At 36.9% G+C, this 24,095-nt stretch overlaps 1 protein-coding gene across 1 annotated transcript in view; it reads right to left on the reverse strand.

Moving 5' to 3' along the window:
* Window positions 1-24,095, reverse strand: part of SHANK2 (SH3 and multiple ankyrin repeat domains 2) — a 317,236-nt gene that overhangs the window by 199,973 nt on the left and 93,168 nt on the right. Inside the window, 2 exon segments of the mRNA XM_086613043.1 lie at window positions 6,796-6,909; window positions 20,238-20,407. Coding sequence (XP_086469169.1) covers window positions 6,796-6,909; window positions 20,238-20,407 — 284 coding nt within the window.

Below are 24,095 nucleotides of genomic sequence, written 5' to 3' on the forward strand. Positions count from 1 at the left end.
TACCAGCTGCAGTAATGTTTTGTCCTTAACTGCTGCTGTTCATGCCAAACTGTTTAAGTTGCACGATAATTTTGTCACAGATACACAGGCACTTCCTAATCAAGGCGAAATCATGTGGAAGAAGCATTTATCAAAACCTACTATCAAAAACCTCAAGGTACTCATCTGGTCAGATAGCACCTCTTATTTTCAGGCTCTTCTGTCTTATTGAAACCCTCTTCCTTCCAGTGGTTATCAAAGTTATTTAGTTTATAGAATTCTTCAGAGTTCTAACAATCTCTAAAATGTTTCCATCTATTCTTATACTTCTCTTTCTAGTTAAATAACTGCCCAGACCTGATCCTAACAAAAAGGAAGAAGTTGTTTAAAACAGATTCTGTTAATTTGGATCATTTATAAAAGGTGGGTAATTAAAGAAAGATTTTTTGCTTTCTGTTTTTTTTCTTCCAGTGCTGACCTTTACATGCATAATTATATGTGACTAGGGAGTGCTTTTACAGCTGATTGTGTTCTGGCTATCTTATCATGTCCAGACAGCAAATTTGGCAAACCAAGACTCCTATCCTTCTTCTAGAAGCACCAGAGCTAACACTTATAAAATCCAGTTGTATAAGAGCTGAAGAGCTAGTATCTGGATGCAACCTGAGCAAAGCCTCATCAGAGACTTTAAACACATCTTAAACTGTGTATCTATGTAAATGTACCCTCCAACTGCCAAAATCAAGTGACCCATAACTTAAGGAAGGAGAAGGATGATGGTTTTATCCAAATGCTCCAATCCTAGTGCAGCTAGCTGAGGGACAGGTCTATTTCACAGCAAGTCTGCCATCAGAGACCTTGGATGCACATGCAAGCTGTGCTCTGCTTGGATGTCAGGTTGAGAGAGATGCACATTTTTCCCTTTTCTATACAGGAAGGAAATCCATATATGTGAACATGTGCTCCATCATGTCTTCTGGGCTTGATGATTTGGGGATGGGGACTTCCAGGCTCAGCACATTACATTGCTGTTCTGCAATGGGGTGTACACACACACACAGACAATCTCTGTGGTATGCTTTAGTGTTCATCTACCTGACGGAGTACACCCAGTAATGACCTGCTTTGTAATATACGTACCACATCGCTACCTGAGATGCTTAAAAAGGTAGAAAAAAAAGAATGCCAAAATTTAATTTTCTAGCAGCCATCCTTGTCTGAATGTTTGAAATTAACTATAAGCTACGTATAAGCTGGGGAAATTCAGCCATTTAGAACTTCAGGCAGCCTACATACGTCCATCCAGGACACAATCAAGGCTGCAACTTGTGCTCTGGCGTGTAACCATCTGTCCTGTCTCATTGTCAGTGGGTCCCTGGCATAACTCCCACTTATGCCAACTATTATTTTTCCAAAGAGTACCCACATATATTTCAGTGGACAAAAAAATGTTGGTGACTATTCCAAAAGGCAGCATGGAGAAAGCAACCTTGATGTGGCAGGCAAGGGGAAGAAAACTTTCAGATACAATATGTGCCAAGCCACTTGCCCGCAGAGGACAGAAGAGCTACGAGCTGCCAGTACAGATGTAGTTCAAAACACAGCAAGGCAATTTCATTTTTTGCAAGAAGGCAAACCAATTTTCTGGCAGCCTGGCTGACTAGATTGTCTGGGAAGGCACTGTCCTAATTTCTAAAAAGGGGTGATGGAAATGAGGAAAAAATCTGTTTTTTATTGAGTGCACAGGTGTTATAAAATAAGAACGCAGAATAAAGAAAAATCTATATTTCAGAAATAGCAGTCTTTGTAGCAAAGTATGCATTTTATTAACACAACTTTGACTTGTTTGGTAACTTCTGAAATCTAAAGGGTATGTTGGATGAGGAATGCTGCAATTTCTGCTTATAACACCTGTGTATGATTACAAAGGTAAGAAGAAACAGGTAAGAGAACTACACTATTACTGAAAAATCTTTCATTATATTTTCAAATTGCTAGAAACTCAGCAATAAGCTATACTGAACGTTTAAGCAGAGACCTTTTGAAAGAGAAATCCCAGTTTAGATGCTAGGTAATGTCTGCTAAGAGCACCAGTGACACTAGAGGTCAGCATGGGCGCATCTACATTAGCATTTTAGACTGGGCCAGGAATGTGCTTTGTAAATGCTGCCTATTCTGCTGCAGCCCCCAGGACGGAGCAGACCTCAGAGCTTGCAAATTGGATTCTTTCCTGGAAAAAAATAAGCTCTCGAACAACTGCAAATGATCATTCAAAGCACATGCCCGGCTTAGACCCAGTCTGAAATAAACTCCCAGGACTCATATGGCAACTACAACTACTAACAAGGTGTATCTCAAGGCCACAGGATAGAAAAATGCACTGAGAATGCTACCGAATGAAAAGTCACCCCAAAGATGATATTAAAGATCAGCATGGAAGCCAAGGAAAGGTGCACAGAGGAGGCCAAGAGTTGAAAGACAGCAAGAATTACTAAAAGACATGCTGAGTCTGCCTTCATTTCAAGATAATTTGTAAAATCTAAGAGTGCTTCAGGCACCTTAGGGAGGAAGGAATAATACACAGTGAAGACAGAATGTAGTTAAAGATAACTTCTAGCTTGAAAACAAATACTTCACCTCAGTTATGAGCAATCAGATAATCTATATCTCTGAATTCTGAAGGACATGGAGTATAAAATCACAAGTCTAATAGAAAGCATTTTTTGTAGTAAATCTCTCAAGTTGAGCAACACCCTATGATGGAGGAAAAGCAAATGGAAATATCTAAATTTTGTCAGGAGAAAGAAAATTGTATCTTCCACTGGTGGAGCAGCTGATTTTATGGGTGACAGATTCTTCTGTACTTCATTTCCCATTGGAAGGTATTTGGTAAAATACTGGTAAAGGTTTTAAACTGGTAAAACAAAAAGCCTTGCTTTTTTTTTTTACGGTTAGAAAGTCATATATCACATTTCATAGAATGAAAGCTATGTCACACAGTGTGTTCTCAGTGGATGAAAACTACTGCTGCGAGAGATCCAAGACGACCTGTGATTCTTTGCAGCACCAACTGCATTTAGCTAATAAATCCCATTAAGATGTCTATTAACCCAAGGTAGTGCCTCACATTTGCATACATTTCAGTTAACTTGGATTTTATACAAATCAAGCTTCTCCTGCACAGAACTTTCTTCAATCTACCCAGAAGATTTTAGGAAAAAAAAAAAACATAGTATATTTTCACACAATTAGGAATAAAAAGAAATTTAAGAATGGAATTGGTTCATTACTTAATAACACAGGAAAAATGTCAAAGCAGAAAGAAGAAATATATAATATGTGTATTCTGTGTTTGTATGAGGAAAAAGCAAGATGTATTAATCTCATCTGAAGGAATACTTTCACTCTGAGAATAATTCTTGACCATGTTAAGAACTGGCTACTAAGGGCACACTTTTTAAAATGAGATGATAAAAAGCTTTTGTGTCAAAGAATGTTTTAAAAGCAGGCAAAATAATTTAGTAGACCACTGATAATGATTTTCTTTGTTCTTGTTCTTTTTTCATTAGATCTCGAAATGTCAAGGAAATTTCTTAGGACTGAAAAGCAGCAGGTCCTGTGCCAGTTCTACTAAAGGGCAAATGAGACAACCTGGATAATTAAAAACCTATAAGCTCGGCATCAATCCTAGTAAAATAATGGAATAGTTCCTACAAGTCTCAATAAATGAAGGATTAAAGAAGGGATATAGAATTAATGCCAGTCAATTTTTTTTTTTTTTTTTAAACAGAACTTGCGAAGCTAGCATGATATCTTTGAAGAGATCAGAGGAACCAGGTGCTGTTCTGTACTGCCTACTTCCAGAGAACAGTTGGGATGGCAATGAAGTTGCCTGAAAACTGAACTTGTCTTTGAAGTGAGATTATACATCAGCATGACATGAAACACCTGCACGCTAGCTTTACTGGGCATGCAGTGTTTAATTGTGGTTTGTTTTTTCCAAGAACTATTCCTATTTCTTTCATTCACGGCATGCAAATGACAAGCTACTATTAAACACCATTATTCAAACTTAATAGCAAAGGGAAGCTGTTTGAAGAAATGTTCCTAAATCTCATTTATAGGAAAGAACTGTTACTATGGTGTTGGTCTGAAAAAGGCTGAGTTTGAGATTCATTTCCTCCACATTAAGATGATCTACTTTCTAAATCATTATCATAAGAAGTTCTGCTGCTTTGCAAAGTCCATGATGCAAATTCTTGCAACTCGCATAAGTTTGGGACGTTTCTCAGCTGATGTTCTTTCAGCAATCCCAGTAGACCTAATTTAATTTCTAATCATTTCACCATGCTTAACACATTTTTCTAAATTACTTTTGCATTTGTACTCAGAGGGAGTACTGCCTGATTTTTGCTTATAAAGCTCTCCTCTTTCATTTTCATTGTTTCCTATGCAAAGGGAATGATGCTGACTGCACAGAGCAATTCAGTGATCAGCTGCTTTCAACCTATACCATATTTCAATAATAATATGGCACATACTGTGAATTTCATACACTTCACACTCACAGCTCCAACCTCTAGCGCATTACACAGAGAAGACCTGGACTTCATTTGTGCCTTCTGGGTGCAGGACATTTTTCAAGACAGTCCAGAAAACATGTGAGTGCATGAGTTCAAAGATACAGAAAATGTGCCTATTTTGAGCTTATTTAATTATATTTTTGTCTTTTTTTTTGAGTAGAAGAGTGGAATATTTAAAGTCCTTAGCTATGTTAACATTATTATTCACACAATACTATAAGGAAATTGGAAAGACAATCAGAAAGACAATAGTATGCAGTAGGTATAAATTAGAGTAAATGCTCTGGTGTTTTGGCAGACACATGGCATAAGTTTTCATAATTTCACATCAGAAAATTTGTAAGACATTTCTGTTCATATTCTCTTAACGTTTCCAGTGTTGGTAATCCTTTTGCTATTCTTGTGACAATTTTTTAAATTTTCATTTTCCTTCGAATGATCAAAGAAATTTTTGCTCAAAAACAATCTTGTCATATATTAAAGCAATCATGTCATATACTGAATTTACTTCCTACTGTATTTCTTGAAAAGATCCTTAAGGATTTGCGACAAACAGGTTTGGTTACATTCTCTTCAAAACCACTGCATGTATCTAAAGAAATTGTGAAACTCCTTTCATACTTTAGAACTTCACTTAATGCCCCTCTCCAGAATTTTCAACAGATTTGAAGAAAAATGTACAGCTCAAATTTAATGCAGAGTTGCCATGATAAACTCAAGAAAGGGGTTTGTGATGACTGACTTGCAGAGACTACATTTTTCTGAAGTCTTTCAATAAAGGGACTGCAAGGTTTTATTGGAGGATCTTCAGAACAGTTCACATGTGGCTCTTCATCAGCTCATTTGTACACTGTCTGAATTTATTAGTCTTTCATAAAGTTTCCAACAAATGAAATCATACTAGAATTACAACTTGTTTTCCTCTTTTTACATCTAGTATTTGAGAACTGCACTGCTCCTAGATTTGCCAATTGCAGCCTCAATCTTTGTCCTCTTTAATACTTCTCCACCTCTAAATTCTGATTTATTAAGCCCTTTGAAGAACTACACAACTATTCTTTCTCTGTTCTCAGAGCCTAAATCCTTTCTCTCCAAATATTAGCTCTGGTTTTGCCTCCTCTTTTTTCTCTCTCAAAAGGGAAATAGAAAAGGAAGTATAATCTTTTCACAGTGTTTAGTTATCTAAAAGCACTGTCCCTGATGCTTCATTCCCTCGTTTTTTTAAAGCTTTCATATTACAAAAGGTAACGTTTTGCCTCTTCTTCTGCTCATCCCTTAAACTATATTTCATCTCACCACAGCTTCCATTAGAAGAGACAAAATTAAAATACTTATCAAATATTATAAATATTTCCAAAGTCTTACTACTCTGGAACTACTATCTATTCCATTCTATCCTGTTTATACAGTGGGTATATATAAAATGAGAAAAGTATACCTATGCAGTTTATAATGACATACATGAAAGAAGAATGAGACCATGAGACCATTAATTATATTCTCAGAGCTCATTCATAATGAGTTTTTAATCAGAGAGGATGTCCTCATAACTTAATTCTTAAAAGCAGAGAAATTATGAGATGGTAGGTAATTCTTAAAATAACATGCTTCAACATACATTTCTTTTTCTTTTTTTATACTAGAACTGTAAAGAGTCCTTGCTTAAAGTCACTTGTGTTTCACTTACTTATGGCAGCACAAGTGTATGATAAAGGAGGATTCTACTTCCTTTGTCATCACCAAGGATGTATATGGGACATCCCACTAATGGATGCCTCCTCTAAAATTTCCTAAAAGCTCAACAGAAGGAACTCTATGGCTGTGAACAAGAGCTAAATACACTGTATGCCTCAGATCGGGAGATGACTGACTAGTTTTTCTTCCATTATTGAATTGTCTAATTAGCTATTCTCCTATACTGTAAGAAAATAAAACTCAACCTAATGTTTTACAAAACGTCTGCACAAAGTTCTGTGTAAACAATTTCACAGTACTCCATAGCATAGTCCCTCAGGAGAAAGAGTCTTTGCTTGGACAGCATCCAGTAACATCTGATCAATAAACCCATCTTTCTTTCTTAATTTAGCAGCTCAGCTTTTATTTAATTCTCCAGTTTCTAGCATTGCACAAACGCACCGCTGTATAACACATTACCGTCTGGGCTGCCTCTCTGCTCGGACAGACACATCGCATTTGTCATTTTTAGGATTCAACAGGAACTTGATCTGATTACCTGGTTTGCTTTCATTTGGTTTACACTGAACTTCTTCAACGCATTCTGCAGGAAACCATCCGATATGTCCTCGGGTGCTGCCTTCCCAGAATCCACCTTCACCAATGCTTAAAACTAAATACGGAGAGACATAGGGAGCATTAGCCTTTTTTCTCATGTAAATACCAAGATCAGTTACACAACACACTCAGTAATAATTGAATATCAAGTTGGTAAAAGCAAACGTTGCAGAATAACTCAAACGCTGGTACCTCAAAAATGAGCACAGAGTAACCTTTAAATGCAACCCTCCCTGATCAGTCTTTGGAACCTCTTCCCAAATTTATTTTTGTCAGAAGTTTCCTTGGCCCTCACATAATTCTTTTCATCTTCAGTTTTCTCATTGCTGCTTTTATCAAGCATAAATGATTGGTCATACTAAGACCAAAAAAATTTGTCTTGTTGAACCCATTGTAAAATCGAACTCACACTGAAATTGGGGTTTAAAAATATATATTTTGATATCTCATATGTTTTCTACTACCTAAGGAAACATGCTATTTTATTTAGTGGGTAGCTCTAGAGATTTGTAATATAGGTCGAGTAATATGATTTAATGGTTTGAGTACACAGCAAACACTTGAATATGCCATAGGTACGATACACAACGTAGATGCCTTTTGAAACATTTCAATGATTTTTCTCTGTAGAAGACAGCGACAATAAGGAGAAGAATGATTTACCGATAGGAGAAAAAGCTTTATCCTCTAGTTCTATTTATCTTGACATTAATCTTAGGACTCAACAAGGATTGTGACAAAAGACTGCAGAGCAATAATGTATGTTTTTACCAGTAAGCAATTGGAAATGAATTACAATAATGAAAGGATCCTAAGTACTTGCTAAGCGTTATGTTTAAATTAATTTTACAGAAGTTCCTACAAATCACTGTATGTTTAATATACATTTAAAGAACATAAATGTACTATTAAAAACATACATTAATATTGGAACAAAGGTGATATTACAGATTAACAGAAACACCGTTAGCTCTTCTAAATAGGTTGATTGGGAATGTAGCTCAGTCATACAACATAGGTCCTTGGAGTACCTCTGTACAAAACACAATGTTCAGTGCAGAGGTCCCTAAGCTACCAAAAATAAGCCCGTGGAAGTCGAAGCAGCACAGCTCCATTAGCTGTGTGCTCGCTAAGCCAGCCAAGCTAACCGGCCCTGCTGAAAATCAAGGCTAATTACCCCAAGCACATCTCTTTGCTAACGTATGCATATGGTTTTCAAGACCTGGGATAATATCTCTGCAGGGTATTTCAGTATGGTAGGGATATTAACTTGCTCAGAGCTACTTTGATGATCTTCAACACGAGCACTCTTTGCGCTGTTAAAACATACCTTATCAGGCTTTAAAATCATAGTCCCTGAGCCTGACTGCAATTGAACTCTGTACCAGTGAAACTCCTGTGACTCAATGACACAGAATTTGAACTTCACTACTATAGAGTAAGATGAAAATCAAATCAATGACAGGCCAAAAAGCCAATAAAAAATCTTGGTAATACTAAAGAGGTAGTAAGGAGTGTGGTTTGAGACACCAAGATCTGTAAAACTGCATTTGAAATTAAATTCAGAGATATAGATTTCATGAACTGCATATCTACACATCACTGTCAATTAGAAGTACATATCAAGCCCTAGGAAACAGGTCCATTAAGGCAAAATCCCACACCTGGATGGGTCTCAAATGCACAATCAAGCACCTTTCTGACATATATGAGGAAACCTATACCTACTCAGGTAGTTATAAGATAATGAGGGAGGGCACTGACCTTGGAAGACACCAACAACTCTACCGTGACACTTAAGCCAAATAAAAAAAAATTTAGCATGCCTTTTCTTTTAGTTACCTAACACCTACTGATATTGCAACATAAGTAGAAAATATTTATTCTCTACATTTAAATGCAAGCAAGAACAAAGAAATCAGATCTGTGCTTTAATTTTATTAATAAAATAAATAATATATAAATAAAAAATAATAAATATACATTTGGGGCATAATTAATGACAAATATGTAGACAAATTCCAGCTGTTTTTGAAAATGTTTAAAGCCTGTGCACATTAACACACAAAGTCAATTTGATAAGTCAATGTTACATAAAACCAAAGCCTATTCATCCATTCAATGTATATTGGGTATTCATCAGCTTCCAATGTATTTTTAATAATGTAACCTCTGTTCATTTGACAATAGAGTGCATTTCTTATACGTGACATATGGAAGTAGGAAAACTTAATTAACAACATATATAGATATTGTAATATTGTAGGATCCTACTGTACATTGATTTGACTTCAAATCATAAAAGTGAGTATAGGACTGCAGCTGAAAGAAATTTCAAAATGTGAGACAGTGAAAGATTCCTATTGCAAGTAATTAGGGGTTTTTTTGAACAGAGTTTTCCGCACTGAATCTCAGTCCTGATTTCACTCTGCAAACTAGCAAGATAGGGAGAACGAAAACTACTTAGAGATTGAGAAAGACTTCCCTAATTCAGTATTTTATTAATCTGTCAAATCTGCTATTTTGACTCTCCAAATTACATGGATATTTCCATTTCCAAAAAGCATTTGCACTGTAAGAAGGAAGTTGGGTATTTCACACCCATAGAGTAATTTCATGTGTTTATGGTAGCAGCAGCTGACAAGACATCCAGATCAAGATGGGAAAAGAAATTTGCTTTGTAAGTCCATCTGTGACTGAAAGGCGAAAAGTGATTACTACAGAGCAATACCAGTCCCACTTTAGATCATTATTACATGAATTATTAAATATTAGTGATTACTAATAGCAAGAGCAAAGCAAAAATACACATAGTCCTGCCTGAAGACACAATGTCTATGGAAAAGAGGTGGAAGGGGAAATGGCTGCATTCTGGGAACACCACAGACTTCACTATTCTGGTTCAAGCCTGTCCAGAGATTACATCTACAAACAAAATGACAGTATCTTTGGACTTACTATCAAGGAAAAACCTCATTATGGGTACCAAGAAAGGAAGGGAAAGCCTGATGAAACTCCAAGAGGCACCAAGATAAAATAAGAAGCAAACATGGGGTAGCCGGGGATGCAGCTGATGTGCAGAGACAAAGACAAATTGTTGGTGAGGTGGACGATAAGCACATATGGCCTAATAGTCAAAATGTGGAATCTGAGCTCTAGATGGGTCTGCACTACCAAAAAAAATTGAAATAATCTTTTTAATGTATCTCAGGTGGTGCTATTAATAAGAAATTCTGCAGCAGTAGCCAAAACCATAATAATCTGCATATCTATAAAAATGGGCAACACTTCATGTATTCCAATGTGGGTAACTGGGAACTTAAAGGATAAATCAAAAAATATAATTTATTATGGACAAAGGAATGCTTTTTTAAGAATGAAGCCTTAATTTTTGTCTTTTCCCTCTCACAATAGTGCTTAAAAGACTAGTTGTAATAGATAATTTGATACCAGCAAGAGATTTTCTAATCAACATTTTCCCTTCTGGAGGACATAACAATGGTAAATCAAAGGATAATTTTCCCAAAATTAATAATTGAGCTTTATGATTGCCAGTACTTTTTCCTTTTGCTTTTAGTAAAAAACAAAGGTGTGGTTTCTATAGCAAAAGCACGCAAGTCTCTTTACACACAAGATTAATTACAGAAAGAATCTGATGTTATAAGAGTAGAATTAAAGTTCTAGTAACGTCATGAATCCTGGTATGTCTTTTCACAACAAAATTATAATTTAAAACAAGAATTATGTCCAATTATATGAACAAAACTGCAAATCAAAATTGGACAAATACCAAACAACTGAATAACAGGAAAACATGTAGAGGGAGCTGCCAATCAGGATCTTACATTTTAATGTCTCTAAAGTACTATTCTTAATATCAGCCAGATTCTGCTTTGCCAAAGTCCAAAGAAAAACACAAGAAAACTAGATGTAGTGCCAATCGAGCATAGGATGTTTTGTCTCTTGCAACTTCTGTTAAGTTTATTGACAGTGTTTATACTGTAATTAATATTAATATAACATACTCATTTCAAACAGCTTAACTACTCAATATATTATCAAAGGATCAGAAGATCATTTTAATCAAAACAGCAACAAAGTTGTATTCTTCCATATTAGAGCTTCTTTCATTATGCCACAATCAAGAAATATATTGTTCTATTAAATGATGGTGCATAGTATTTCTAAATTCCTTGTGATATCGAAATTTCAATAAGTGAATTATTCTAGCTATCCTTATTTGCAAAAATGTCAATGAAATTTGCAGCCAAAATCAGGCCATTTTCTTTATAGATGCTATAGGATATATTTGAAATGTCTTTCTAATACCTATAATCAACTTTTGGTGCTTGTATAAACTGCATTCTTTCCTGGGAAAAGAAATAATCATATGGATTGGGAATGACAGATCATCTTCTGGAAAAAGAAGAACACTTCTATAACCAGGAGAAAAAATAAAAATTAACAGAATGGCAACAGAGTATAAAGTAAAGTTGAAAATCCATTTGAAAATCTAGCCACTGAACTAGCCTCTGCTGATGTGAGAACTATCAGAGCTAAAAGTAAGAGTTATATCTGCTAATCAAGAGCAGCTCAATACTTTTAATGAGATGTGGAGTTATGTATGATGAAAGCCCTCTAGACCACGTGGTTGAAAGCAGAAAATTTCAGCATTTCATTCTTATCCTGAAAAGTGCTCCTTCCATTCAAACTGCAGCATGAATATGTTATTTGCCTTGATTTCATGGTTCTTTTATTGATAACAAATGTCATTTACCTGACATTGTTAAGTTTGTATTACCATTTCATTTAATGAAATACAAAGGATTTTCATCTGAAGTTTAGCTAAGAATGGTTCAGTGCAAATCTGAACTCTGGTTTTATGTCTTGATGTAACAATCTTCTGGATTTGCTCTATAAATATATAGTAGATTTTTAATTTCCAGTGGGGAGAGACCTAACTTATTTATCTCAGAAATACTTAATGTTATGATTTAGACTTTTCTCTTGTAGAAACATCTGTTGTCTGATGTAAATTTTTAGTATTATTTGCCTTTTGGAAGGAGAGCTTCCAAATGACAGCTAATCTATACAAGAATAGTTACTACAATTATGAAAACAATTTTGCATAAAATAGCCCCTAAAATAGTTACAACTTAAAAATGTACATTCCTAACCTTGAGCTGTAATGACAACTTATTTCCTAAGTACACACATCAATGTAAACAAAAATTCAATGTTTGATCTGTTTTTGCATACAACCACGTAAATCGAAAACAATATTAAGAGACAAGTACTGTGCAGTGACAGTTCTCTGCATCTGAAGTGCAACTTGACTCAGACTTTACACACAACATAAATGAAGGTCAGCCTAAGCTACAACTTAATCTTGCTCTCTTTTAAGGAGAGATATTTTTCTTCTAATCTGATTTTAGTTTAAATTTTCCTCTATTTATCTACCCCTACTTGCTCCTGATAGACAGCCCCCCCTCTCCGTGATTAATGATGAACAGGATCTGTCTGTTCTGCCTTATGGGCAGACCATTTCTGGCTTTCAAATACTTAATGAAGAGAGACTGACATAATGAGATCAGAGCAACAGGATTGGAAAGGAAGTCATTGTCTATTGCCCTGATGACAACCACATTAGGGCCTCCAGCATGCAAACAAGTGACTATGCCCCAGCTGCCATGTAGAAAATGTTCTTATGCAGTCCACATACAATCTGGAAGGAAGGAAAACCTTGTGTATCTGCAGTTAAAGATTTTGTACAATTGACCTGAGCAGTCAGATTTGACCGTGGCTCCTCAGATGTTTCATTTGGTGGAGAAGGAAATTCAGCCGTTCCTTCCCATCTTGGACTGTGGGATCTCACAGAGAAATCAAATTAGGAAAATATGGACAGAAAATATTCCTCACTTTTTAAACTTAGATTTAACTTCCAGTTTGGCCTCCAAAACAAAAGTGTGATCCTATTGTGTCTGCAAGGAGTGTACCCTTCTGTAATCCGAGTGACTCTGCTGGTTTATCTGAAAAGCAACCTTACCTCCCTGTAATTTAGTATATAATTGTCTGAATTCTCCTCGTATTCTACTGCCGTACACTGAGCTTACTGCACACCTCCTGGTTGTGTTCCATCAGCCTCTACGGTCACCCACAATGCAAGCGGATGGTAAGACTAAGGAGCCTTAGCTTCAGGTTTTGGGTGCATGTCACAGCCCCAGTCACCATGGCCACAATCAATGACAGGCTAGATCCTGTCTCAAAAGAGCTTTTTATCTTTACCATCTCTACTTTTTCAAGCAAGAAACAGTGCAAACAAGCAATGTTTGGGAAGAGGACCTTGGGATGAGAAGATGGCAGTGACTATCAACAGAGCAACCACTCACTACATCAAAATCTACAAATACAATAATCTGTACATAATCCTCTAAATCTGAGGAAAAAGGGCTCAACTGAAACAGAACTGAATGAGATGTGCTGTTCAAGATTTGGCCCTGTATTTTTTTTTCCCTTTCCTTTTTTATCTTTGCCAACAACTTTCTACAAAGATCTTCTTTTTCCTGTTATTTAGGTGTCTCTTAAATAGTTTGAGGAAAGCAAAGGAGAGTTGAAAAACAACATAAGAAACAAATTTTCTGTACTGGTTTGAATTTTGGACAGAAATTAAAATCAAGTATTGGAGAAATTAATCTGTTTGTAACGTTCATCAACATCTCTGTCAAGGAAGGTGTGGATAGAGTCAAGTCTGCTCTTCTCCACAGCAATGTCCAAACTACAGGTCAGGGGAAAGCAGAGTAGAGAGCATTACTCTGAGAAGAGGTCCCAAACCAACCTAGACGTGGAGCTGGTACTACTACTACTGTGTTGGACTATGCTAGTGTGCTCATATGCCATTCATAGCTCCTATTGGTCTTCTGGTACTCCCTGTCTAGTAAATATTTTGGGCCAGTTACTGACTACTGAAGAAAGACTGGTTTTAAGTAGTCAAGAGCTAAGAGGATGGGGAATTGTGGACGATCTTATGTCCTAATAACTTTCTCACAGCCTTGACAGCAAGAGCTCTCCTCCCGGAGGAGGAGCAAGGACGCATCTTTGTTACAACACTTTCATATACCAGTTTGAAGCACAACTCTCTCCTGCTCGATACAAGCAACTTGAAGAAATGAGCTGGGTTATTATCGGTGATGAGTCCTATTTATTTATGCTAGGAATTTGAATCAAACCAATTAAGTCACGAGACAGTAAGGAAGTAAAATAGACCAATAAATCTGGGTAAGATTCATATTCCATTTCACAGTCGTTTCATCCTTTGTATACTTTGTATAAAAGAGTAGCAAAACAATGCTTATGCCAATCTCTTAGGTTAAATTTTGCTGCCGTACTTCTTTGCACAAGGTACAAAATCCTCTTGAAGAAACAAAACAGCATTTCTGAGGCTCTTCTCTTTCCAGTATTTTATTTACTAACCTAACAAGTGCAAAAGCCTGGGAGATCAACTTTCCTTCTGCTCACAAGCACTGTCTGTTGGCAATATCTTCAAGCACAGCAGGGCTTTAATAATCTTTCTTTTTCAAAATTATTTACAAGAAGATTTCACAAGAAATGAAAATGTTAGGGATATATTTGGATTGCCCTACTCGTGGAGATCACACTGAAATAAAAGTAGTGTTGCAAGGGTCAAGATTTCTAATGCTAAGAACTACTGACTTTCTGCCTAGAACAGATGCTTGAATCACTACTACCGAATTACTACCGGTTCTCAGACCCCGGGGAATGTAGCTGAGAACAGACCACGGTTGTGGTAAACTCTTTTCAGATGTGCAGACTGTGCTGGCACAGGAGGCATCTCAGGTTCAGAAAAAAAGTCTGTTGGAACATATTTGAGATACCAAAATAACTCCCCATCTTTCTAGATACTTAGCACTAGAAAATTTGTAATCACAGTAAGAGTTAAAGAAATTGAGCATTTTCCAAAACTGTCCTGATGTTCTGCTTGCCTTCCAGGTGAAAGAGAGGAGACTGTAATATCAGGGTAGGTGATAAAAGTAAGAGAAGCTTCCAATTTACAGTTGGAAGCCATCCATGGACAAATTGTACTATGACCTGGGACTTGAAAATTGGAAGAAATAACTAGAAATCACATGGCAAATAGAAATGTTGTAATAAAAACACATAGACGGACAAGAAAAACAAAACTGTGAGCAGGGTGACACTTCAAAAGTTCTCAAAATATTTGAATCAGGCAATCACGTGTTTTTTTCTTTCTAGGTCAGTGAGGGATAACTTGTAAGCATTTCAGGTATGTTTTAATATAACATAGATTCTGAAACAATTTTGATTGATTGTTTTCTTTCTAAATGACTGGAGATTGCCTGTCCCATGTTGATTGGTACCCAGAACTCGTATCTATTATCTTTCCAACAAGGCATGCAAGGACAGATTCGAATCACAGGTAACCTTCTCGAGGATGTACACATACTTCTGTTTTGGTTTATCTTTATGATACAGAAAACTGCTAATTCTTTGCTCACAAATAACTTCGGAGCATCGCATTCTATTCATACATCTGAGTTTTGTTATAAAAGAGGCCACTTGATTTCCAGGGTAAGAATTAAATTTAGCAGTTGAAAAGCTGATTAAAATACATTTTATGGATACTTTGTATATATGTATGTGTGCGAATTGTGACAGATTTATTGCTACGTACTTATGAAATGAAGAAAGAAGCTAAATATGTTAAAAGTTTTTCAGTAAGGGATGAAGCTAGCTCTTCTTCATTTATGTGAAAACATAAGATTAGGGTTGTTCTTGTACAAATAAAGATATCAGATTTATTTTTACAACAGCCACGGCCCTTCTCTCATGAGTGGCAGACACATAAATGATGTCAGTATGTATGACTAACAACTAAAAATAAGGCAGACATTTTTGTACAGGCCACGTAATATCCTATTAATACAAGACAATTTTGTTTAGTTTACATTTTCTGTGGACCTTGCCCATCCACAGCTTTCTCTGAGCAGTTCTCTTGTATCATATATTGTGAACTGTTGTCACTCATGCAGTTCTGTTTTAGAAAGAAAAAAAAAAAAATCTGCTTCATCTTCATCTGATGAAACCAGTTTTCATCAAGAGTTTAGGCATTCCTCCCTCTCCATGACCCTTTTAATTCCACCAAGTTAAAAAAGCAAATCCATAAAAACATTTCCCAACTAATCTCTTTCTCTAATATGTTGTTCTGGGTTTTTATCCCTGTAATAAATGCCTTGCTACATCTTTACTGTGATTAGTCTCATGGGATGTACATGTGATGAGTATCTCCTCAGGGTCAGAATCCCATAGCAAATGCCAATACATGCTGGAATCCCCCAAAACAATCCAGAAAGCCAGTACTTTAGCATCAGCATTTATACAGAACAGTGCAGCTACCAAGTTGGCAGAGAAGAAGGGCTAAGACAAAGATTTTCTATTTTTTTAATGTGAAGTTAAGGTGATTTCAAATTCGAAACTGAATTCCATGAGGTTTAATGTTGTTTCCTTGTCTCCGAGCACTGCACACAGTGAGTCACTAAACCCCAAACAGGCATGCGTACCCCTAGAAAATCAAAACCTCAATGCTGACTGGATCATGGTCTTGCTAAGCAAGTCTCTAGAAGACAGAAAATATATCCACTACCAAGTGGAATTTCTGCTCAGAAAGAGAAAAAAGCAAGACCTCCCTATAGCCAGTGGTTCCAGCACTCATACCGCACGTACGAAGTGCAGAGGATTATAAGAGCTCTACTGCCTGTGCTGTCGGATGATGGAGAGGGAGCCTATCAATAACCCACACTTGAGTAATTTTTTTTATTCTCTATAAATAATTACGTTTTGACTGGAACAGGGACATGAATCCAGATTTAACTGAATCTGGATTTTTGGCACATATGCTAAGTTTGAATGGCTTCCTCAACATTGTTACACAACCAAGACCTTTTTAAAGCATCACTGTCTTTTTACCTGGACTCTTTGTTCTCTACATGACCTTGTTGTGTTCATTCTGACATATTTTTTGTGACAACTGAGGAATCATTGACATAGTAACGTGAAATAGGATTTGATCTTGTTCTGAAAGTTTTTTCTTTGATTAGCAACGGGAGTTTGTCATATGGTGTTCCAGCCTTGACGTGCAAATAGCCTTAAATTACGCTTCACAAGATTTCATCCTAAGTAGTAACACTGATGATCCCTATGTACACTTTTTCTTTTTCCAAACTTTCTAAAAGCAGACTGACACGTATAGAAATCTCACTAGACTTTACTGCATCAAAGTTCTATAAAATGCTCTAAAACAAGTGGGCCTACAAATGCTAGACCTCTGCCAGATTTTAATTCAATGCGCAAATCATATACTCGAAGTTGAAAAAATAATCCCTGCAGGGATGATTTGATGCTGGATGGGCATGTCCCTCTTTTTCTAACAGTAATAATTAATTTATAGTCAGTTTCAGTAAACATACAATTTCCCCATAAATAAAGATTCAAAACTCACAGACCAGACACGACCTCATTTTCTATTTCAGCATTTTGACATCCATTGGTTAGTGTCCCCCACAAAAATCATTGGTCTTAAGTTTAGATCATACTATTGTAAGAAGATTTGAAAAGTGGACTGATTTCTTCTTGCATTGTTTACCAGTTACTGTCATAACAACTTAGAACCAAAGGCTCTTGAACTATTTTTTCAAAAATATTGAACTCTTCTTTGAAATTTAAATCCCTTCCTCTTGGGATATTTATGCATATAGTAGTCTGAAAGTCTAATGTAAACAAGCAGCCAGATAACAAGCAGCATTCCAGTACTTAAAGGGGGCCTACAGGAAAGCTGGAGAGGGACTTTTTACAAGGGTGTGTAGTGATAGGACAAGGGGCAATGGCTTTAAACCAAAAGAAAGCAAATTTAGATTAGATATAAGGAAGAAATTTTTCACTCAAAGGGAGGTGAGGCACTGGAACAGGTTGCCCAGAGAAGCTGTAGATGCCCCATCCCTGGAAGTGTTCAAGGCCAGGTTGGATGAACCTGGTGTAGTGGAGGGTTTCCCTGCCCATGGCAGGGGCGTTGGAACTAGATGATCTTTGAGGTCCCTTCCAACCCTAACCATTCTGTGATTCTATGATAACAAATGCCTCTACAAAATTCAGCATCCCAAACAACCTGTTGCACTGTTTCCTCTTTTGCCAGGGAACACATTTTCCTTCTTGTCTTTTTCCAGAACTGCCTGGAGTCTCTATTGGTTTATGCTGGTGACAAGAATATATGTTGATCTTACACCCTTTACATAAACAAAAATATTGCTACATCTTTAAATCCAAAAAGTCAATCGAACACAACTGTGTACAATGTCCCCCAAAGAATAGATGATGGGGTTCAACCATACTCATTCTTTATCTATTGGCACCTCTTAGATCTCTGTGTAACACACACTCAGTGTAGAAAGTTACTTAGTATCACTCATGACCCACACAATTTCATCCTTTGTAGGTACCAGCAATTCTTTTGGTGATGTTAAATTTTTTGAGATTACAAACAAGCAAAGAATTCTGGCATGTTCTTAAGTCTTGTTATTTTTTTTTTCCCCTCTATATGCAACATTTTTTTCATTTTCTTGTAATTGACCATCAAGCATCTTTCTCAACCGTTCTATTCCTCCACTTTTCCAGTGAGAACTCCATACTTCATACAGAAGACCCCAGGCCTTCACATTTTGACCTAAGAGCCAATATTCTTTTGTAAAACTATGAAAAGCCCACATTTGCTTTTAATTTGCTTTACGTTTTTGCATGACAGTTACTCATAATGTCACTTTACCTCTCTTCAGATTGTGCTCATTCTTTTGACACTTGAAGACTTTTACGAAGTGCTATTATGCATTAGTTCTCTCGCACTTATTCTCATATACTGGAAATTTGCAAAGCTAGTTCCCAAACCATGCAAAGCTCTGTCGATTTTGTTTGAATTTGAAGATGACTTCTGGGTTTTATGACTTGAATTTTATTGGATATTGGGCATTCCCAAGAAAGTCTATAACCTCGGAGCTTTGCTTGCCTTATATTAGTTTTACTTTAACCTAGATGACTTCCATTAATTGGGAACTTTTGTAATGTTTTATCAAGTGTTCACAGGGGCTTTTCTAAAAGTTCTTGTGCACTATTTTCTTTAGACCATAACCGTTGCTTCCTACCTGATCAGGGAACAATCTCCCAGAACTGCAAAATGATCTTTTCAGCCCTACAGACATCACCAGCCCTCCCAAGTTTAACCTTCCTCCTTGCATTTAAAATGAGTCTTGCATATGTTTTATCTTTAAGTACAGTCTTCTTCAGATTTCTGTCCTACACCTTCTGAAGGCTTGCCTTAACAAAAATTATTAAACTCACAAACGCTTCAGAATCAGCCACATTCAAAAATAAAAATACAAAAATACCTTCTAATGGCTCCTCATTTTTTCCAGCTACTGTTTGCCAGCTCAAGGGAAGAGATATTTGAAATTTTCCTTTGTAAGATAAGTAGTTTCAGTTGAAAGGAAATTTTCAGCTGCTTAACAGTTTTATTTAGGACACTGAATTTGTTTCCTTTTATTTGATTTCCATAACTATTTGGTTTGTGTGGATTGGCAGAAGGTCTTTTTATTCCATGACTAGTTTTACCTGGTTGTGCAAAACCACAGCTGAAACTGCGTAACAATGCATCCTTAGGAAAGTCAATCCTGTAAACCACATCACTCGCTTTCTCAGCTGCACCTGGATGTACTTACTGTCTTCAAAATAATAACACAAAGTTTGGCCTTCATTTTAACATACTCTTAGTTGGGAAGCGCACCAGTAGACAGAAATTACACATGCACTGCCACACGTCCTCCCCAAAATATTTACAGTAGGTTCTACCTACCTACTTATCTTAAGTCTCACAAGGGGCCTTCTTCTACTTAACCAATAAATTTTTCCTTGAGAAAAGGGCTTGAAACAGACTTGACCTTATTCCTGTTTCCTTCCTGAGCTGCTTAGATAGCTGACATGTTTACAACCTTTTAAAGCCCTGCAGTTGTCTTTCTATACTGACTACAGAAGGAAATTACGTGCTCTGTGTAAAAGACAATGCTGCTATTACTGCACATATTTCTGAATTCAGGAGTACTTTGAAGTCACTCTACAGTTAAAACAGGAGCTGAATATGCATTGGTTACAAAATAGAACTAGGAGCAAAATACCCTGTAAAGTAACAAAGGCATAAAGGCACTTCTACTCAACAGGGTTTTCTTTCCCTAAAATAGAAGAGAATTTTAAAACAAAATTTCTGTCTAGTAGAAGAAAATATTTATTCAAAATTCATTAAATACTCACCTTTGACTCTATCTCCTTTGTGCAGATGAATTTCCCCTTCTCCTTGAGGTTGATATGGCTTTACGACAATAAAAAGTCTTCCAGGTACAGCACTGTAAAGCTTGCGTTTTGGACCCTGATAATCCAAGGCAGACAGAGTATCCTTGCTGGCACTAGGATTGTAAACGGCACTGGAAATTGAAATTAAAAACATTAACTGGTTATGTAAAATGGGCAAAGTTAATCATTTACCATCACATTAACAGGATTAAATTAAGCAGTAAATAATATAATTATCTTCCCTGCAGGAAAAATACATGTTTTTCACCCTAAACACATGCGTTTAATGGATGAACTCTTTCTATATGAAATATGATCAATATTCATCTGACCATGCAGGCCTAGAAAAGAAAACACGTAACACTGAAGTTTTTAGTTTTTCTGCAAATTAAACTTGCACATTAACAGACTCTGATGAAGTTTAAAGTTGACATGCAAATCATAAATTACAACCATCCCAATTTGTCAGAAAGACTTTAAAACATCAGTATTTACAATTATTGTTGGGAATGGAGATCTTTGTAACGTTGTAATGTTAACTGAACAATCAAGACGGCTGAATTATTAACCGAGTGGACTGAATAATCAAGGTACTTCATCACTCCCAAGGCCTAGAGCTAAATTTTAGATCTGGAGAAAGCATGGTTCTTATGGCTAACATATCCTTCAGAAGATCATTTCTTATTGATGGCAATCAATAGCTCTCCCAATGACTTTGGAGTGGTATGCCCAGATAAGCCAACAGTCATCAAACAACACTCTATCTACTTATGGTGTATAAAGAAGAAATTATTGAAAGGCAGTGAACAATGCATAAGATCATTACTAAACCTCCGGAAAAATGAATAAACTCTCAAAAATATATGAAAAGAGAAAGAGGCAAATATTAAAGAGAGTGGAAAACCTAGAGGAGATAACGTAACAAACTTGCAATACACTACTATTCAACTTTCAAAAAAAAAAATATAAAAACTTGAAGTCTTATACAAAAAGTCTAGAAACAGAAAATATTCATGAGAAAGAAGAATATTCGTAAAGATTTACAGGAAAAAGAGTACTAAAGGAAGAAGAACGATTTAATGGTGGTCTAGCATTGCAACACCTGGCTTACTTTCTTGTAAGGGGAAAGAAAAGACCCCAAACTGCTATAAACAAAATGAAATAAGACCACTGGACTTGACTGCTTCTTCATGTTTTGTTTGGGTTTTTTTAATCAATTTCCTACCAAAATAGGAGTCAATAAGGCTCTCAATATAGGTGAAGAAGTTGTTGTCTGGTAAAAAAAAACAGTGGATCTTCCATATCAGGAACACTTCCATTTTCCTTCAGTAACTTATTTACCGTTTGGAATAGCATCTCCCTTTCACCTTGTTGTTCTGTTCTTCTATTACTGTGAACAGGTGCTAGAAAAGATAAGTTGTACTTAAGGGTTTAGAAGTGAGCTCTGGCTGCATGTCTGTGACAGAGTTTGCACTAGAAACCTCAGTCAACTCTTGCAGTTGTTGAAAGGACGACAGGAAAAGATGACATTTGGGATTCAGTTCTTTTGCTCCATTCCTTTTTCCTTATAAGTGAAGAAGCAGTCATTACCGTAAGAAATCCAGATCTATAAACTGGATGCTACACATCCAATTTCCACTGGTATCAAGCTGTATTTTCTGCCTAGTCTGGCAGCATCCATTCACAATGCTATGTCCCAGCATCTTCTTTAACTACTATCACATCAGATTCATTCATTTTCTCTCTTACTGAAAGAAGAGGGGGAAACGGCACGTTTAATCTTCACACTGAATTAATCATTTCTCATGAGACAGGCTCACTAATGGAAATCAGGGCTGTATCGTGGGATAGATGACTTCTCAAAAAAAAGATCATTCCTCTTGCTCCTCATTCCCAGCTTGGACTCTCAGCCCAGCAAGTCCCATGCCATGAAGGAGCAGGAGAAGGATGTGGAGATTTCAGAAGACGTGTGGATGTGTTTCCTTATCGTTCAGAAGAAGGTGGCCATCCCTGATGGCTCAGCCCTGACCGAGGCTGTTCCAGTACATCCTTTTACTAATCACTGTGGGATAAATTCCACAGGAAGGGTGTCAGTTCTCCTGCCTCCCCCAGCTCCCCCTTCCAAACCAGTTTGGTATGAAAAGCAGCAGCCTCACAAAATGATAAACAACCTGAGCCACATAGGCTGGAAAGATCACATGAACCCCTTCCAGCATCACTTTCCAGTCCTCTCCATTCCACAACACAAACCCCATTAACCCCCATCGTACTCTAACCTTCTCCATTAATTAACCTACCCCCTCTGGCTGCCTCTGCTCCAGAAGCCAATCTACTGCTATGTCAAAAAGGGCTTTTTCATCTAAAGGGGAACAACAGCTTCATGGCAAATGTATTATTTGCAAATAATAAGTGGAGACAGCAACAATTCCCACATTTAGCTGACAGTAAGTAGGTGGCCATATAGTTAAACAAAATCTGTGAGGAAAGTGTCATGTAAGGTGCCATTCATGACTGCAAAACAGGCTTGTGGCAAAAAAGGAATTGCTTGCAGGAAAAATTACATACAAAATCCTTTTAGTGGTCTTTAAATTTAGAGAGCCTCCAGCTCTCTTCTCAGTACTTCCACATGTTCTGGACATCTCTGAGATAAGTCTTGATGGTACATGCGAAACTCTGTAGCTGGGTAGCAGCTTAAGTAGCTGTGATACTGATGCGCTAAGAGAAAGAACAAAATTTTGTTTCCACAAAATTTCAGGTATTAAATCAGTTTCCACTATCATTTGTGCTAGTTTTCAAAATCACGTGTTTTCAGAAAGGGTAGAGGAAAGTGACTGAATAAAGTCAAAGGAAATAAATGTTTGCTTATTCAAGACAAATTCTTAATTGGCCCCCCCACCCCCCTCACTTCAAAGAATTGTCTATACTTCAAGAATTTGGAAATTCGTTATCCCAGGAATATTGATTAAAAGGCACTTTATCCCTTTCATTTAAAGTAACCATTGACTCTAAGGTAAAACCTCCCACTCTCATGGCATCAGCAGTACCCAGTGCAATACAAGGGCACTCGTTCTCTGAAAAGCACCTTGCGGCCACCTCCTCACCTAAGTGAAGCCTCATTACAGACAACCTGTTTTTAAGCTGATAAGGGTCTCTGTGAGGATGCGTCACCCAAAATAAAACCAAATGAGGTTTTCCTATTATTGTAATGAACACCAAGGTAAGATGAGTGTGCTCTACTGCATGAAACCGTCAGCATAAGAAATTTGTGTCCTGTTCCTTCCAGTGGTTCTTACATTTCAGACAAATTTTTTTTTTTAACACTTTTCAGCACTATTGTTGCTATCACAAATATCACCTGTCAGCTTGGCTGCCTACAGCCAAGGAGAGAAGGATGTGCAAGGTAACAGGTGACATCTTCAGCTACATGACGTTTTGTTTTACTGACTTGAAAACTCCAGTATACACCTACAGATGACAAAGAGAAACCAGCAGCTGCATTTCTTAACAATACTCATGTCCTTTTCTACCCTGAACAGTAGATGGGTTTTGATATTAGGAAACAGGACAGACAAAACCTGATATTTTAAATGGCCATTGTATTAAATGTGTTTGGTCAAAACACTTAAGCTCAAATTCTCTCCAATAGTACTGAGCTTTGCCTCCTCTTGTTTTTGCAGCCCTGCACTTTAACCCCTCATCCTGGTGCAGGTCCATCGCTTGCATGCTTGGCAGATGCAGTTCCTGAGTCCTCCTCAAAGTAAAGCTGTCATTGCCTATTCACAGGGCAGTGGCTTCACAAAGCTGAAGCCCCCATTTGTG

Source organism: Tauraco erythrolophus, chromosome 6, assembly GCF_009769465.1.
Source record: "Tauraco erythrolophus isolate bTauEry1 chromosome 6, bTauEry1.pri, whole genome shotgun sequence".
Classification (NCBI taxonomy): Eukaryota; Metazoa; Chordata; class Aves; order Musophagiformes; family Musophagidae; genus Tauraco; species Tauraco erythrolophus.